The sequence below is a fragment of the Egretta garzetta genome, unplaced genomic scaffold (assembly GCF_000687185.1).
Source record: "Egretta garzetta isolate BGI_Z169 unplaced genomic scaffold, ASM68718v1 scaffold149, whole genome shotgun sequence".
Lineage (NCBI taxonomy): Eukaryota > Metazoa > Chordata > Aves > Pelecaniformes > Ardeidae > Egretta > Egretta garzetta.
Genome location: NW_009269998.1, coordinates 2382332 through 2398843, shown reverse-complemented (window position 1 = coordinate 2398843; position 16512 = coordinate 2382332). Strand labels below are relative to the sequence as shown.

The 16512-nt window shown below is 41.8% G+C and overlaps 3 protein-coding genes across 3 annotated transcripts in view; 1 reads left to right on the top strand and 2 right to left on the bottom strand.

Moving 5' to 3' along the window:
- TRMT13 (tRNA methyltransferase 13 homolog) overlaps positions 1-118 on the bottom strand; it is an 8646-nt gene extending 8528 nt beyond the window's left edge. The window contains exon 1 of the mRNA XM_009647530.2: positions 107-118. Coding sequence (XP_009645825.1) covers positions 107-118 — 12 coding nt within the window. The remainder of the gene's footprint in view (positions 1-106) is intronic.
- On the top strand, positions 51-12330 carry SASS6 (SAS-6 centriolar assembly protein). The gene is made up of 17 exons (XM_009647509.2): positions 51-592; positions 752-812; positions 2615-2694; positions 3804-3908; positions 4946-5117; positions 6137-6214; positions 7283-7402; positions 7507-7698; positions 7914-8108; positions 8497-8586; positions 8683-8862; positions 9496-9577; positions 10011-10120; positions 10821-10943; positions 11256-11344; positions 11830-11921; positions 12015-12330. Exons 2-17 carry the CDS (start codon positions 789-791, stop codon positions 12098-12100), a joined length of 1818 nt encoding a protein of 605 aa, XP_009645804.2. The 5' UTR covers positions 51-592; positions 752-788; the 3' UTR covers positions 12101-12330.
- Positions 12331-13969: 1639 nt separating this feature from the next.
- Positions 13970-16512, bottom strand: part of MFSD14A (major facilitator superfamily domain containing 14A) — a 14915-nt gene continuing 12372 nt past the window's right edge. Inside the window, exons 10-11 of the mRNA XM_035902868.1 lie at positions 15879-16072; positions 13970-15261 (exon numbers count right to left, since the gene is read on the bottom strand). Coding sequence (XP_035758761.1) covers positions 15055-15261; positions 15879-16072 — 401 coding nt within the window. The 3' untranslated portion in view covers positions 13970-15054. The remainder of the gene's footprint in view (positions 15262-15878; positions 16073-16512) is intronic.

The following is a 16512-nucleotide window of genomic DNA, read 5'->3' as shown; positions in this document are numbered from 1 at the left end:
CCCCCCCCCCCTCCCCTTCTCCCCCCTCCCCCCCCCAGTCCCTAGCCGGCCTTGCCGCGGCCTCCTGGAGCGCTTCGGCTCCCTCACCGCCCGGGCGAGCCCGCACCTCCGCCCCCATCGCTTTCTGCCGAGGCCGCAGTCCATTGGGGCGCGCCCGTGTGCACGGCTTGGCACCGGCGTTTGGGGAAGCCCAGGGGTATGTTACGTGAGGCGCCTCTGCCAAATACAGTGAATTTCAGGAATATGGGCCCGCTCCGGGCTGGGCAGCGGGTGCAGGCGTTGGGGCTGCTCTGGCTTGCCTGTGTTGGAAGGCACAGACAGGCTGAGGTCTCCGGGTGCGTGGTGTAGGGCAAGTCACTTCGCGGGTTGCTCAGCAAGGAGCAAGTGAAGGCAAGGTAGCGCTTTATAAGTGACTGTCAAAAGTTTCATCGATCATTGAATACCAGCAGGCTTTTCCCCAAGGTTCTAGTTTCTGGACGGAGCTTCAAAACTTCTGTCTCGCTATTTAAAGTTTGGTGGATAAGAAGCAAGAAAAAAAAAACCTGAGCTGACTGAGGAGCTGTAATGATAACTGAAACTGTGGGGCTTTCAGGTATCTTAGTAGTAGTCGTCAATGGGAACCTTCTCACTACTTCTGCCTAACTTTTTGTTTTCTAAATGTCATCTGATTCCTGTAATGTGGCTACCAACACATGTTGTTTGGAGAATGTTTCCTTGATTTGTTACTAAGTTTCATCTTTTTTGTACACAGGAGATTAAATGTTCGAGTGAATATTGAGCTACTGTCAATGTCTAATCCTGTTCACAAAAAGGTTTGTGGATTAGTTATGTTTGTGTCATTCATTAGGTATTATCTGAATTTCATTGTATAAGAGGATAAATAGGCAAAGGAAAAGCAAAATAGGATTTTAGTATGTTTGTCACTTGACCTTATTTTATTTTCAATATAAAATCTTGAGTAATTTAGTTGGTCTGGTACGGTGTTTTTTTCCTAGCCTCTTTAGCCCTTTCTTTTGGTTTGGCCGTTCATGGGTCTTACTAAACTTCCAAATTAAAAGTATTTGGAGACCCTCAGAGGAACCCAAGTTAGAGCTTAATAGCAGTCTCTCTTTATTTATTTGTAAGTCAAGGCTTATTTAAGAATGTAGAGCAGCAGTTGTCTTTGCAAAGTCCTCCTCTTAAGTAGCAAAAATGACAACTTGTATGTGGATGTAACATTTTGCTTTTTATTGATAAGCGTGTTAGTCTTTGAATGTTTGGAATTCATCCAGTGGGGGTAGGAAGGAAGTAATGTACTAAATTTGCAGTTAAAAAAAAGTCTACTTTCTCAGGAAAAATAGCAATGAGATTACTACTGGAGGTTGTAGAATCTTTTTTTGTTATACGTCTAATTTGTCACTTAAACTGTACATCCACCTACCCTGATGTTAAGATTGGTCATTAGTTGGTTATAGTGTTATTGAGTAAAGATTTGTTTGTAAAGGAGCGCAGCATTTTTTCGTAAGATGCTGCTAACTAACTGATAATACTGAGTGTGAAGAAGCAGTTTAGTTAAGAACTGCATACCAAGTTGCAGCCTGTGTCAGCAGGAGCCTGGAAATCCATTTGGGTACACTCTGAGTTATCAGTCTCAAAAGGTAACTTGAGATGCCTGGATCAGTTAATGGGACATCAAACCAAGCAGCATTCTTATCCTACTCACCAACCCGCCCTAGTTGGTTTGGGGTGGCATTAGTTTTAACATAAGCTGGCTGCAGGTATAAATCCCTAAGTTTGTTTATCTGTCTCCAACTGAGAGTTTTGTTAGTGTTACTGGTATCTGAATTACCGAAACTTGTTTCAGTCCTGTATCCATACATGGGCTATGGTCACACTTCAGCTATGTTGGAAGAACTAACAGTTTTCTTCTTCCTTCCTTCCTTCCTTCCTTCCCTCCCTCTGCTAGGGAACATAATATTCTTCACACAGGTTTGAGCCTCGTTATAGAGAACAGGTGCCTGGGCCTAATGTACCAGGTGTTTTGCATAACCCCAGCCTTGTCACGGAAGTCTGACCTTTACAGAGAAGGCCGTTGTTCCAAAACACTGTGTAGACCTCCAGCAAAGGAATGAGTTTATTTTTAAAAGCTAGTGTATCCATTTTATGTTTGCTTTGCAAAGTTCTGTATTCAAAAATATAAATCTTCAGAAGGTGATTTCTTACACTGTTAGGAGCAGTATGTTGTGAAAAACTTGCAGTTATGGGAATGATGTTTGTGATCCATTACAGTGGACTGCTAGTGCTGCACTCTATTTCACGATGAGGGAAAAATAGCAAATAGTTTTCTTTCTGTAAAATGATGATGACACATTGAATTTTGAAACCTTTGCTGCTCACAGTTGAAGGTTTTTACTCGGTTTACTTTTGTGAGAGATAGTTTTCTTCGTTTTCCCACTGTAATATTAGAAGTTGTGTTAATGTTTTCCACCTTCTGAATGAGTTGCCACAATTCTATCTTATTTTGATTAAACAGTAAAAACATTAAATGCTGTTTGCAATATTGGTTCACAATATTTAAACAATTCTACAGGGTGGTTTATGGTATTTTAAATCGTATTTAAATGTCTCTCTTCAGGATTTAGCTGTTCGATTGACTGATGATACTGATCCTTTTTTCCTTTATAACCTTGTCATATCTGAGGAAGATTTTCAAAGGTAAGTGAAATTCTAACATCTTGTCTGTGAAACACTTCTAAATGGCAAAAAAGAATAAAGGAATATTTTTAACTTAGAATGGTCTATCTTAGAATTTAGGTATTGGCATTTTTCACTTGTGGAGTTTTGTCAGTATTTTGGTGGTATTGTTCTCCTTGAGCAGTTGGTGAAACGGCCAAGTACAGGGATGTGATTGGCTCAAAATGACACAGATAAGTGACCGAATCCTGATGTTAAGTTTCCTGCATAGCTACAGTACCACAGTTTATGTTACTACATGCATCTGTTCATCGTTACTACTTCTTATAGACTATTGTGTGTGCGCGAACTATTTAAAGAAGTAATTGCAGGAGGAAACTGTTTGCATGGACATGGCTTCACAGACCTGAGCCTTTGTCTTACGGGTTTCTTACATACGTATTGTACTGTTGGGTCTCATTTTATTCACTCAGAATTTGATCATCAAATTTGGGCATCAGGCATGAACGGTTGAGTTTTCTGCTTAGTTGTTTGGGAGTTTTGTTTCTGTTTGTATGGTGGTGGTGTTTTGTGGGTTTTTTTGAGAGAGAGATGTGATCAATGTATGGATCAAAGTAAAATCATATAAAACAGCTGTGCAGAAGTGTTTTGTTACACAAGGTACAGCTTAGTGCATACACTGTTGAATGTCTCTTTCTCTTTGAGTTTATTGTGTCTGTCTGTGGTGAAGGTGGGCAATTAAATAATCATCAGGGACATAAAGTCTTGATAATGGTTGAAACTCCCCTCATTGTCCTTTGCTTCTTCCGTGTGCCCCTATCCAATAATCTTACCACTCTGTGCTGTAAAGAAAACAAGAACGTTTGTTCTGCCACAATTGCTTCTTTTTTTTTTTTTTCTTAGTTCAGTCCACTTCCAAGAACTCTTGAAATAAAAAAATACCCTTTGGTAATTATTGTCCAAGACGTGATCACATTTCTTTTGTGTTAAGGATTGAAAATAACATGCTAGCAAACTTTAATGACACGATCAGAATTAGTTCTTTCTACTACTGTAAACAAAATATTTCATAGGAAATAAATTACGCTTCTATATATTCTTAATTTTTTTTCCCCAATCTGTTTATATAGTTTGAAATCCCAGCAAGGTCTCTTGGTGGACTTCTCTGCTTTCCCGCAAAAATTTATAGATCTGCTTCAACAATGCATTCAGGAACAGAACAAAGAAATCCCAAGGTAGGTAATAAGTGAGTGCCATATTACTCTGTGTGTGCGTGTGTGTTGAGGTCTTAAAATACTTGTCGTCCCCTTGGGCTGAGAAGAGTCAGTAGAACAAGAATAATTTAACCTTCCCCTGGACGCATCAGGGTATCAGTCAGCAGATGTTGCTGATAAAAACTGTCTCAGGAGGATGGAGCAGTGGAATTGATGTCTAGTAATGGTCTCCCCATCTGAGTTGAAGCTGGCAAACTTCCAAAGCTAGCAGAAGGGCAAGGATGGAATTGATGTCTAGTAATGGTCTCCCCATCTGGGTTGAAGCTGGCAAACTTCCCAAGCTAGCAGAAGGGCAAGGATGCAGCACCAGTCCTTTTCTTTCTTTTTTTTTTTTTTTGTCCTTTTAACAGTTTAATGCTAGAGAGCTAGTCTGAATTTGATGGACTGAATTGTAAATCATTCTGTTTCACAGGAGAAGGCAAAGTTATAAGGCATTCTGACAAGGATTTTTCTTCTTTCATTTCAGTGTTCAGATATTAGTATGTGAGGGAGGAGACTGGAGGCCCACCCTTCCCTGTAGTGGCCTTTTTGTATCTTATTTTTGTTTGTGTGGGTACTGAGGAAAGCCCTGTCCAGAGTACCTTGCTCCACTCCATAGTCAGGCCATTTCCTGAAGTATGTACTGTGGGCTGTGAATTTTACTAGGTTATAGGATACCTAAAAGTCAGGAGTCTTTTTTACCTCTCGAATTTAGTTACAAAGGCCTTCCTTGGTTTTGGACTCCTAAGTCTAAGATGGGATTCTGAAAATCTTACAAATAAAGAAACGGATTCATTTTGTTCATTTCTTGTTGTAAGGTGCAAGCATTTTAGTTGACATTTGTAGTATTAACTACAAGGTAGGGATTGAATGTCATAGTTCTTTTTCAGACAAAAACTGGGCAGCCTTTTATTGCACGTATAAAAATGTATTTTATTTGAAAATAGCTTGTAGGATCTACAGGTAGTTTCAAGAAAATAAATATGTTAAACGCTTGCTTATTTCTGATTTTTCCCTAGGTTTTTGCTGCAGTTGGTTTCTTCAGTGTCTGTTCTAGATCACACGCCTGTCTCTTTAAATGTAGTGGAGACCAACCCTTTTAAACATCTTACCCATCTCTCTCTCAAATTCCTACCAGGAAATGATACAGAAATAAAGAAGTTTCTAGCCAGCTGTTTGAAATGCCTTAAGGTAAAATGAAGGCTTGTCATGGCCTTGATGCTGTGTGCACTTAAGCATTTTTTCAGTCTTAATACTTTAAAAATATGTACCAAATTGTATGCTCTGGTTTATTTTCTATTTTGGCTCGTATATGTCGTTGCATGCGGTTATTTGGGTGCATGTTGTAAAATGAAATTGTTACTGTCACTCTAGCGATGACAATATAAGCGCTATAATTTGAACTGGCAGGAAATCAGGTATTTGACATATGCAGTGCATTTAACATGCAGCTGTTGAATCCTCTTGAATGTTTCAGTGCCTCGTGCTTTGTAGCCTCGTGCTGATTGCCAGATCAACTGCAAAAGTAAAATACTGTAAACTTTCAGTGTCTTTGTTCTGCAGTTGCGTTTAGGAAAGCACGTGTGTGTATGTAACTCTAAGGCTTTATGGGCTTCAAAGGGCTAGTCGCTATAAATAGGAAATTAAAATTGTAATGTTGATGCAGTTTGTAGCATGCTAGGTTTCATTTAATGAGAAATTAATGGTCTCATAGTGTGACTGTTGTCTGTTTCAGTTCCACACCCTGGGATTTGTATCTCCTACTGTGCTGTCACAGTTACAGCCACCTAATAAGCCACTTTAATAATATAAATGTACAGTATTTCAGTTGATTTGTTCATGCAACTCCTTTGTAAACAAGTCTTAATAACTATTTCCTTACAAAAAACTCGGTAATAATTTAATTTAGGGTTTTCACCTTGTGAGCTAATACCTTTTTAAAAAAAAAAATATTATAAACAAGTCTTAATAACTATTTCCTTACAAAAACTCGGTAATAATTTAATTTAGGGTTTTTACCTTGTGAGCTAATACCTTTTTAAAAAAAAATATTATATCTTATTCAAGATGAAGGTTCTTCAATAAGTTGACTTTTCCACAAATATAATGGGCATGTGGCTGCTTAGGCAGGGTTTGCTGATAAAGTGGAAGCTGAATACTACTTGTATTTTGGGAGCTAAGGATTTGACTTGATGTCAATTTGTACGTAGGAAGAGAAAAAGATGTTGGAAGAAAAGCTTAGAAAAACTGAGGAGGATCTTACCAGACAACTGAGCTACACTCAACAGGTAGTGTAAATTTTTAACTTTCCTGTTGTAATTTGCACTTTTTTTAATCTGTGGAAAATGTACCTTCTTGTCAGCTGGTTGGTTAGCCACTACCTCGCCAAGATAATTGACTTGGGAGTGAGTGAAAAGCAGAAAGGTAGTCTGATGTAGCTTTTCTTAAGGATGAGTAAGTGTGCAACTGAAAAATAAAATTTAATTCTCACAGTACTAAAACAGAATTTTACTTTATTTTGTACAGAGGTCTGTCTGCATATGCACACACAAATTATATACTAAATGTATGGTAGTGTGAAGGTAAATATACTCTATGTATTCTGTGAATGGTTGGAGGTCCTTATACTTGGAAAAAAGTGTGAAACCATGATAAATAGAAGTCTTGGACTTCATGTTACTCTACTACTTTTTGATGTTTGCAGTCAGCCCAGTAACGACTTCACACTTGTGTTTTAAGAAGATGATTTGGGTCAAATTCTAGAATTATCAAGGTGACTCTTTTGGCTCTCATGAAAGAGAAAAATTCCATTAAAACTCCTATTACGGAGCTTTTTTGGAATGGAATGCTTGTTTACCTCATCTTTGCCATTTCAGTTGGAGTTACTGGAATGTGTTTGCTGAATTGGAATGCAAAATTACAAATCAGAAAAGAGGAAAAGATGCTGCTGAAGAACTTTTTTTTTTCTTCCCCTAGTAGAGCACTTTGTGTTGTAAGGGTAGGTAGGGAACATCAGCAGAATGTTTTTTCACTCTTAAATAGTGGTTGGAAGCACTTCATGTCGTAAGGGTAGGTAGGGAACATCAGCAGACTGTTTTTTCACTCTTAAATAGTGGTTGGGAGAAAATGCAACTGGAAATTAAGATTATTTTATCCACAGTGTCAGAAAAGTGCTCTTTGGCTTCTCAGTGCCTTACTTTACTCTTTACAGAATGAACAGATATTTTGGCACCTGGTGCTGAAATTTAGACTTTTCTTAATAATTCCATGTCCTTTTTAAGAAGTAACAGCAAAGAATCACTCAGTATTGACTGAAATGCTTAAATTTTTAAAACTCTACGTGCCTTGTCAAACAGAACTTGTCAGAGAAGAGCCGAGAACTAGACAAACTGAAAAATGAGTGGACATCATACACTACAGCTCTAACAAACAAGCACACGCAGGAGCTGACAAATGAAAAGGAAAGGGCTCTCCAGGTATGACAACAGAAAAGAATTACCAATATTGTTATGTGTGAATAGTTTCTTGGCTTAATTGTCAGATTCATTGAATAACAACTTAGTTTATTTGCTTCTAATAGGCGCAAGCTCAGTACCAACAACAGCATGAACAACAGAAAAAGGAACTGGAAAACTTGCATCAGAAAAGTATTCAACAGCTGCAGAACAGACTCTCAGAACTCGAGGTCATCAACAAAGATCTAACAGAAAGAAGATACAAAGGAGACTCCACAGTCAGAGAACTGAAAGCAAAGCTTTCTGGAGTAGATGATGTATGGCTTTTTAATTTCCATAACCAAACTTGCAATTTCTAGAGCATTAACACTGCCTGGCTATGCATGTAATGGAAAATATAGCATATTAAGTTTGTTCAGCTCCTCTTCATTCCACGTTATGCTTACTGTTTAGATATATCTGCTTAAATTACTATCACAGGTTTTCTTTTAAAAAAAAAAAAAAAAAAAAAAATTCCTTCCCAACATTCTAGGAATGTCAAAGAGCAAAGCAGGAGGTGCTGTCACTGCGGCGGGAGAACACTACTCTGGACGCTGAATGTCACGAAAAAGAGAAACTCATTAATCAGCTACAGACGCGAGTTGCTGTTCTGGAACAAGAGATCAAAGATAAAGATCAGCTAGTTATTAGAACAAAAGAAGTATTGGATGCGACACAGGAACAAAAGGTTCAAGTTTCACAATAATGTTCTCTAAAGCTCTGTAGAACCTTCTTAATTGCAGTCTCTATAGATTAGCAGCTCACCAGTTTTTATGAATACAGCAAGTAAGCTTTTAAATGTAGTTAAAGATTCTAAATGATGGCATTGAAAGTATACTGGATTCAGTTCTACAAAGGTCGTTGCTGTTTTAATAGTGTGGTACTGGGATAAAGTTAGTGGTATTTTTTTTAAACAAAAAAATGGATGGATTGAGATCCTATGTAATTTGACTGAAAAGGAAGGACTGAGTTTCTTATAAGGATTGGTTTTCAAAGAATTACTGAGGTTCTACTTGAAATCATAAGCGATGTCTATCGCTTATCTTTATTATAATATTTGTAATGTTCTTTTAAAGGTGGTACTAGAAGAGAGTACAGAGAAAAAACAAAGTCATATTGAAAAATTAGAGACAACAATTAAGTCGCTGTCAGCTGAACTTCTTAAGGTTTGTTTGAACATGCCATTATCCTTAGGAAATGTTTTCCTTGTTTTTAAAAGGTGTTTCTTTATTTTAAAAATATCTTCATTTTTTTTTTAATAGGCTAATGAAATTATCAAGAAGTTACAAGGAGATTTGAAAACTCTAATGAGTAAATTAAAATTGAAAAATACAGTAACAATTCAACAGGAGAAACTATTGGCAGAAAAAGAAGAGAGGCTTCAAAAAGAGCAGAGGGAATCGCAGGAGATGGGACAATCTCTTCGAATGAAAGAGCAGGAGGTAGTGTGATCGGCTAACCCTCTGCCCTGCAAATGCCGTTGTGTTAGTCTGTTGGGTTTTGTGGTTTTTACTTTATTTATTTACAGCAGCAGGGTCTTCAGTCTTTCCATGGAATAGAATGTGCTCTTTTACTTAGTTAACACGTTCATTTAAACATGTAATTGACTTCTCATTTCTTTTCATGCTTAACTGATTTGTAAGAGCCATCCATCCTTGTGGAAGAAAACTAAAGTTGTATTAAGAATGCAAAGCAAGGCAATGGATGAATCGACGTGCTTTAGAAGGCACGCTCGTGTGAAAGTTGGTGAAGGAGGCAAGAACAGGAACAGAGTGAACTTTTTCTTCCATTAAGTATATCCCCCGGCTTAGAGTCCTTGTATTATTTAATCATAGAAAAATTAAGGTCGGAAAGGTTTCTGGCTGTCATCTTGTCAAAACCCTAGCTTGAAAGTAGGGCTTATTTTAATAGAATTATCATACTGCTTTTGTAAAAAAAAAAAACAGAGTTCAAACGTCTCTAATTTTAGAACAACTTCATAGATCCTTTTTTTTTATTTATGTTACATTTTTTGCTTCATTTTGTAATTAGTAGTAGCTCCTGATGTTGTTATAATTACTGCGGGAATATTGCAGGTTTGCAAGCTACAAGAACAGCTAGAAACTACAATACAAAAACTAGAAGAAAGTAAGCAGCTGCTGAAAACCAATGAAAACGGTGGGTTTATACAATTTTATTTCTCCCTCTGTAAAAACAACATCATGATCTAGCTGCTACTGAAAATTAATGGAAGCCACTCTATTGCTTTACCTGTGCGCTTTGTTGGTAAAGAGCTGCGATTCGGAAAATAAGCTGCTGTCTGTAGTGGGTGCGCGACACCCTAGAGCTGCAAGCAGAGATGACTCCCTTTGCAGCTGGTGCTTGGGGTGGCGTGTGGGGGGCTCACTCCAGGGGAGGGGGCGATGGCACGTAGGGGTGCAGCAAGCTTGAGCTGAGCGGCTTTTCAGGAAAGCAGGACTTTGTCGTGCTTGAGCTTAAGGAGGAAAAAGAGTCCACCAAGCTGCCGCTTTTTTTGAGGAAGGGCTACTTGCTGTTTTAAACAGCTTGTAAGAGGCAGGGAGTGAGCTTGACCTTTTTCTTCTCTTTTCAGTAATCACATGGTTAAACAAACAGCTGAATGAAATTCAGATGGCGAAGAAGCTCGAGGCTTCTGCCAGCACACACGGAGGTGTTCGGACGGCCATTTCACCCCACAGCATGGTAAGATACAACCACAAACAAAATGGTTATGATGTAGTCGTCATTTCCTGAAATGCATGGCCTTAAAAGGGGGGGGGAAAAAAAGTGCTTTCATCTCTTTGGGCCTGTAGTTTTGGGTGGGTGTGGTTTGTTGTTTGGTTTTATTTCATTTAGTAGCTTGTGTGGTTTTGTTAATGCCACCCTGTTGGCTGCTACTTGATGCCCTGGCCTTCAAAGTAAGAATTTTCTAAGCTCTCATTTATTACAGTAAGAGGGGGTAAGGAGCATTACCTGCTGTCTTTGCTGAATACCATAGCTTGTTGGTTCTCACTCTTTGTTGCCCCTGTGTGTACAGGTGTCTGTTGTCACCTAGCAATCGATGAGCTGCTTATTCAGTCGTGGAAGGGCGTATTCATGCAAAGAGGTCTCCGATTCATAGCTAGATACATTTAATACATTAATTGGTTACAGGGGGTGTAGCTTGTTATGAGCTTGTAATTATTAGCCAAGAGCACCCAACTTGTCTAACTTGCTAAAAGTTACAAGTTCTCCTTAAGAATGTGAGTCTTGGAAAAGTGATGTTGTTCCCATCAGGAAGACTCAAATGACTGTTAGCTTTGTAATTGTGGTTAGTTGTTCATTTGGGAATTTTGAACTTCTGCAAAGAATTACTTCAAGAAGCGCTTTTCTCCTTTATGGATGTATTCTATTTCTCTTACAGCCGGACCGACCATCCTTTCCCAGCTCCGGAATCAATCATCCCGTTTCTCCTCTGTACACCTTCCAGAATTTTTCGGAGCCAGCACACAACAAAAATCTCAACTCACAATATCCAGTACCAAAGGCAGGTGCTTTGACTTTTCTGTTTGGTTAAGAACGTGGTAGGGTAAAAGACAGAAGCTTAATGTTGTGAATATTTCTGAAAATGCATAAATAGTTACTGTACACCCTCGTGCTCCTAAGCTCCGGGTCTTAAACATTCTCGCTATCAGTAGTGGCTGCTGCTGGGCTTTAGGTTGCTTATTCGCGCACGCTTTGCTGCACAGGAGTGCTGTGGGAGGCACGGCAACACGAGTCCCTGAGCGGTTCTCCCTCTGAGCACGCTTACTGGGGACCACCACAGCTCTCCTTAACCTCAACGCTTACGTCTCTGCAGATTCCATTTAACGCACAGCTGTCTAAAACAACGCGATGTTCAGACGCTCTGACAGTGACTGCAGCTAGTCATCCAGCAAATAAGGAGAAGTAAGTGTCACCTATTGCTGTTTTAGTGGTGGTTTTTTTTTTTTTTTATTACTATAGAGCCATTTGTCTTCTCTGTGTGTCTGGAACTGAGCGGAACGTTTCCAGCACCAGGCTCGTCCTGTGATCTGCCTTTCTCCATCAACACGTTAAGGCGTTTTAAGTTGTGGCAGGCTGAACTGGGCACTAAGCATGGCTCGTAGGTTACAAACCAAGAGCCGTGCTTTCAGGAGTGGGTCCCAAGGAACAAAAGTTCTTGTCCCTCCTGGTGACAGAAGGAGGGATAGCGGGTGATGGGTCAGTCAGAAGATAAGCTCTAGGCTGTTCTTAACCTGCTCAGTGATGGTTTACCTTTCAATGATAATGGGAATGCTTCCTAGTTCCACTTCAGGTTAAGATTTTTCTGAACGAGTCTGGAGCCACACTTGTTAATGCGCTGCCGACTAACTACATTTGGTTTAAATTTTAATTAGCCTTTTTGTTTCTAGTGGTGATAATTTGGGGCTGGAAGCAAAGTATTTCAAGAAAAAAGATGAGAGTGTTCCTTTACGAGGACTTACGCAAAATACAGTTAACTCGGGTATGTATGGAAATAGTGAACGGGACCTTACTTGAAATGTCCTCGCAGGGTGTTAACAGTTACGGTTCTGAGAACAGTCTCTTGCTTCTACAGAGTTTCTGAAGCCGTACTTGCCAACAAAGGCCCAGCCATCGCCAAAAGCCACGGTAACACCAGCCTCAGCTTATTTTCCTGGATAGCCGACAGGGTTCTTGTAAGAGTCCTTCTTGTAACCATTTGGGGATTTTTGGATGTCCTGTAATAAGGTATTGGTAAAGTATCGATGTGAACTGACGTCATTTTCTAAGTCTGACTTGGTTTTCTTTGAGCAAGGCCTCTTGACTTACTTGGATGACTCTTCAGGATACTTGAGCCTAAAGGGAAAGCTTTAAGCAGCCTCAGCCTTAGTGGGAACAATGTTAAAGCCCTGGGGCTCGGTTCCTAAACCCCCCTGAAGTGCGCTCCCTTAGTGGGAACAATGTTAAAGCCCTGGGGCTCAGCAGACGGGAGAGCCTCTGGTCTTCCTAAACCCCCCTGAAGTGCGCTGACGCTTTTGTTACGGGAGCTGACACCCGTGGCTCGAAGGGGTGAAATGCACCCTCCAGCATTCCCTGAGAGCGCGTGTTTCTCTAGGAATACTTTTCTTGACTCCTTTCAGGGAAAGGATGATGCAAACAGAAAGTGCTGGAGAAGAGGGCGATGCTGTCACGTGTGATAATGGTCAAGCTCGTGAGCGAGCAAGGCTGCCTCAGTAATTCTCCCTTACTGTTTTTAATTTGAAAAACTTAATTTTGGTTCAGCTTATTTGAATTGCATATAGACTTACAGATATATTTAATATTAAGATGCTAAATTATTTCCCTGATGGTATAAAATGATCATTTTGAATTCTCACTCTTGGCTACCCAACCTTTCTCTTGAGCTCAGTATTATAATCCAGAGGCCACCATGCATAAAACACGGTAAGGTGAGGCATCTGACCATCAGATGTTGTGACACGTCCATAGCTAAGCCCTACTTTATTTTTACTAACTGTACTTTACCCCAAAGACTGTATGGAAATGTAGGATACTCTAGCACCCAGGTTAGGCAGAGCGAGGCTCCTCAGCTTGTTCTACTACCTGGGTTCAGGTGCTGGCATCACGCTGCACCTTCATGCTGCGCCATCTCTTACTTGGTGTCCTAGAAGAGGGCTGGCACGCACCTATGTGTCACATACCAACTATACCTTGTCAATGGCTATTTTCTTTCTTTTGTTGTTAAAGATATCTCCCACCTTTTACCTTATTTAAGCGCATCCAGAGGATTGTGGATTTGAGTGGTTTGTTTTGCAGTGCAAAATGCGTCTATTTGTTTCTAGCTCAGCACCCTGTTAATGTATAGTCACGTCTTTGGCACGTGCACCTTTCAATGGAAATATTAAATGGGTTTTAGCAACAACTCTGCTGTGTAGTGTTTTAAGAGCACGACCCCACTGCAAAGCTCCCCGCTGTACTGAAGTGCCAGAGCCATGCTTTGTTATTCACCTTTTTCTGGAGTTTTCTCCCCAGCTCCTTCACGGCCCCAGGCAAGGCAGGGCTACTGGACCAGCGCTACGCTGCACATACAAGCCCCAGAAGGCGGCCACCCTGCTCTAAGGTCGGTGCTTGTGCGACTCTCTCTTGTTTAGTCTCAGTAGCCACAGGTTGATGGGAATGCGGTGGGTTTCTCTTGGAGTACAGGGGAGCTGCTGTCAGGCAGGAAGGTGGCAAGCGCTGTGCGGTAGCTTCCCCCATCTCCCAGTCCTGGTCACGATCCAAATGAAGCTGCCGAGGGCCCGGGCCGGCTCGCGGTGCTGCGGGGTCTCTGTTTGTTAGGGAGCCCTTTCTGCTCGCCCGTGTCCAGCGCCGTCCTGGGGCGGCCCCCGGGCCCGCCGAGCAGCCGTAGCTGACAGACAGACCGCAGCCTGGGACCTGCTCCCAGGCTCTTCCCCCAGCTGCGAGGGTGTCATACACACACGCCATAGACGTCAGTTAAGGTTTTAAGAGACATTAACAATTATTTAAAAATTCATTAAAATATTTAACTTTATTAACAGTATATTTACATATTCTTTTTTTTCCTGCTCTTGGTCAACCATGGTGAATGTTCAAAGGTAAAAAAGCATTAAGCAATAACCACAAGATGAAAACGTTTTAAACCTATACAATACTTTATACACAAATTTATACAAAGGAACACTTAAATAATACAACTGGACACAAAAATATACACTTTTAGAGAAATTCACATCAGTAATTGTATAAAGCTCTCTTCTGTACTAAGGGTCCTGAAAATTTAGGACTAAAACATCAGCTCTGTAATGCAAAAGGGGTGCTGTGACAGTCCTCAAGGCCACTATAGAGCACACGGACACACTCCAGGCTATCAGCTCATAGTTCAGTCGTGTATTCAAGTTTTGAGGTCCTTTATGATTACGCGAACATCAGAAAGATAGTGGTATAATAAACGGTACTTAGGAAAGCAGAGTTTTAGAGCCAGTATTAAAATCTGTAGGCTCAAAACACCCACTTAATACTTAAGCGAGTGCTTGATACTACCGCTTATTCAAAAATAGAGAGTAAATGCACTTACATAAAAATAACTGTTCAGCAAGCGTGCTCGTGTGATTTTTATATTAGTACAAACTTAAAAAAAAAACCTGCCGTATGACTTTTAAAATAAAGGATACCAATTCACCTCCTCCCTACTGAGTACATTTACATTAAGGCTTCGAATCAGCTGACCCGAGATGGTACAGCATGAAAAGGGCCGGGTCCCCAGGGCTGCCAGAGCCGCAGCACCGCTCGCGTTAAAGCTCACCACCTGCAGGAAGGGGAAGGACTCCGCTCTGCCCCGGCTCTGAACGAGAACGTGACATTAATAGTAGCAGTGTTTCGTGGCAAGAGACAAGTAGTAACAGCTTGGTTTGAAAAGCAAGTCATTAAGTCAATGGCAACATCTTTGGAGAAACTTCCTTCTTTCTTTTTTTTTTTTTAAATTCCTACAAATTTCATGCAGAAAGACGCTTCTTAAGGTTACCTTAAGAAATGACATTTTTTGATGGAATTGGAATGTGTATCCCAAACGGCCGCTGGAGGGGAAAAAAAAAGTCTGAAAGCTCTTCCTGGCTCTGTCATACGTTGGTGTCTTGCAGTAAGGGCTCTTTGGCTTCGCCGGGAGCCTGCGGGCTGTGGGGGTGGCCGTGGCTGCCACAGTGCTTCTTCCAGTTGCTGGATCGCACGCTGAGGTTGGTGTGCTCAGGGATAAACAAGGCAACAAGCAGCGCCAGCAGCACCGAGCACGCTCCAAACAAGAAGGGGGGGCCAGGAATGATAGAGTTCTGAAAACAACAGTAAGAGCACAACGTATTAATGAACCTGGTGAGACTACAGCCGCTAATTACACAAACTTCAGGAGCAGGAAGAACTTTCTCTCGCTCGGCTAGCTAAGACAGCATTTGTCCCTGTGTGGAGTCTCTTGGAAGCAAGAGGGCAAGAAGGTGCAGCTCCAGGCCTCGGGAGAGCGCCCACAGCGTTTGCCCTAGTGCCGGATTCCCGTTCCCGCGCAAATCCTCACTGCTCCGTTTCCTCAACAAGTATCTACTAGGAACTGCCAACGCAGAGAGCTTGGTTAAAGGGCTAAGGCACAAAAACCCAAAACCACACAACCTGTGAAAGGTAAATGCAGTGGGGGATGCTGTGGTTATTAGCCCGCCCCTCCCGCCAGCCGTTCTCTTTCCGAGGGTCAGCAGTTGTCAGCGCGCCCGTCGGCAGGCCAAGGAAAGCAGGCCCCGGAGCAAAGCCGGACAGACCAACAGTCCCCCCCCACGGGCTTTCAGACCCTGCTTCGGTTACAGTTGGCGCAACGACACATGGCCCAGCATCACTCGCAAGAGCTGGTGGGCACGTGCTCCCTTCCTGGTTTCTTTTTTTGGCGTTAGTAAGAAAAAATAGATACCTGTTGTAAATGGTATTGCGTGACCGCGCCGCCTCCTGACGGCGCTTCAGGCATGGGCAGTTCATTCAGTTCAACGTGAAATATGTAGAATATAAAGCCATAAAGTGCTGGTCCCAGGCCATTACACAGTCCTCGAATTCCTGTTATCATCCCCTGAACAACACCTGGGAAAAGCGAAACACAGTTAGGCATCCCTAGTCACACATCCGTAATTAACTATTTATTCCCGATGGATTATGCACAGATCAGCAGCGCTTCATTCGCTTCCCCTTCAAACGGCTGCAAGCGGGGAAGCGGCCCTGCATGGCGGTGCGCTGGGCTGGCAGCAGGGCAGGGCTGCAGCAAGACTGCCCCAAGAGCACATTCGGGGGGAGCACCTGCGGGGGGCGCCCAGCCCCCAGCGCCTCGCACGGGAGAAAGCGCCGCCCGCAGCCTGGGCGACCGAGCAGCCTTGTGTCACACGGGAGGAGAACACGCGCCGTCTTATGCTTGCTGAACGTTTTGCTGCTGTTGGGGCCTGGCGGACATTTCCCCCGCGGACGTGAGGCGCGTGCATTGACAACGCCCTCCTAACTTGGGTTTTAACATCCGTGACCTCTGCTGAGGCGCACGCGCCACCCCGTGCCAGCTCCAC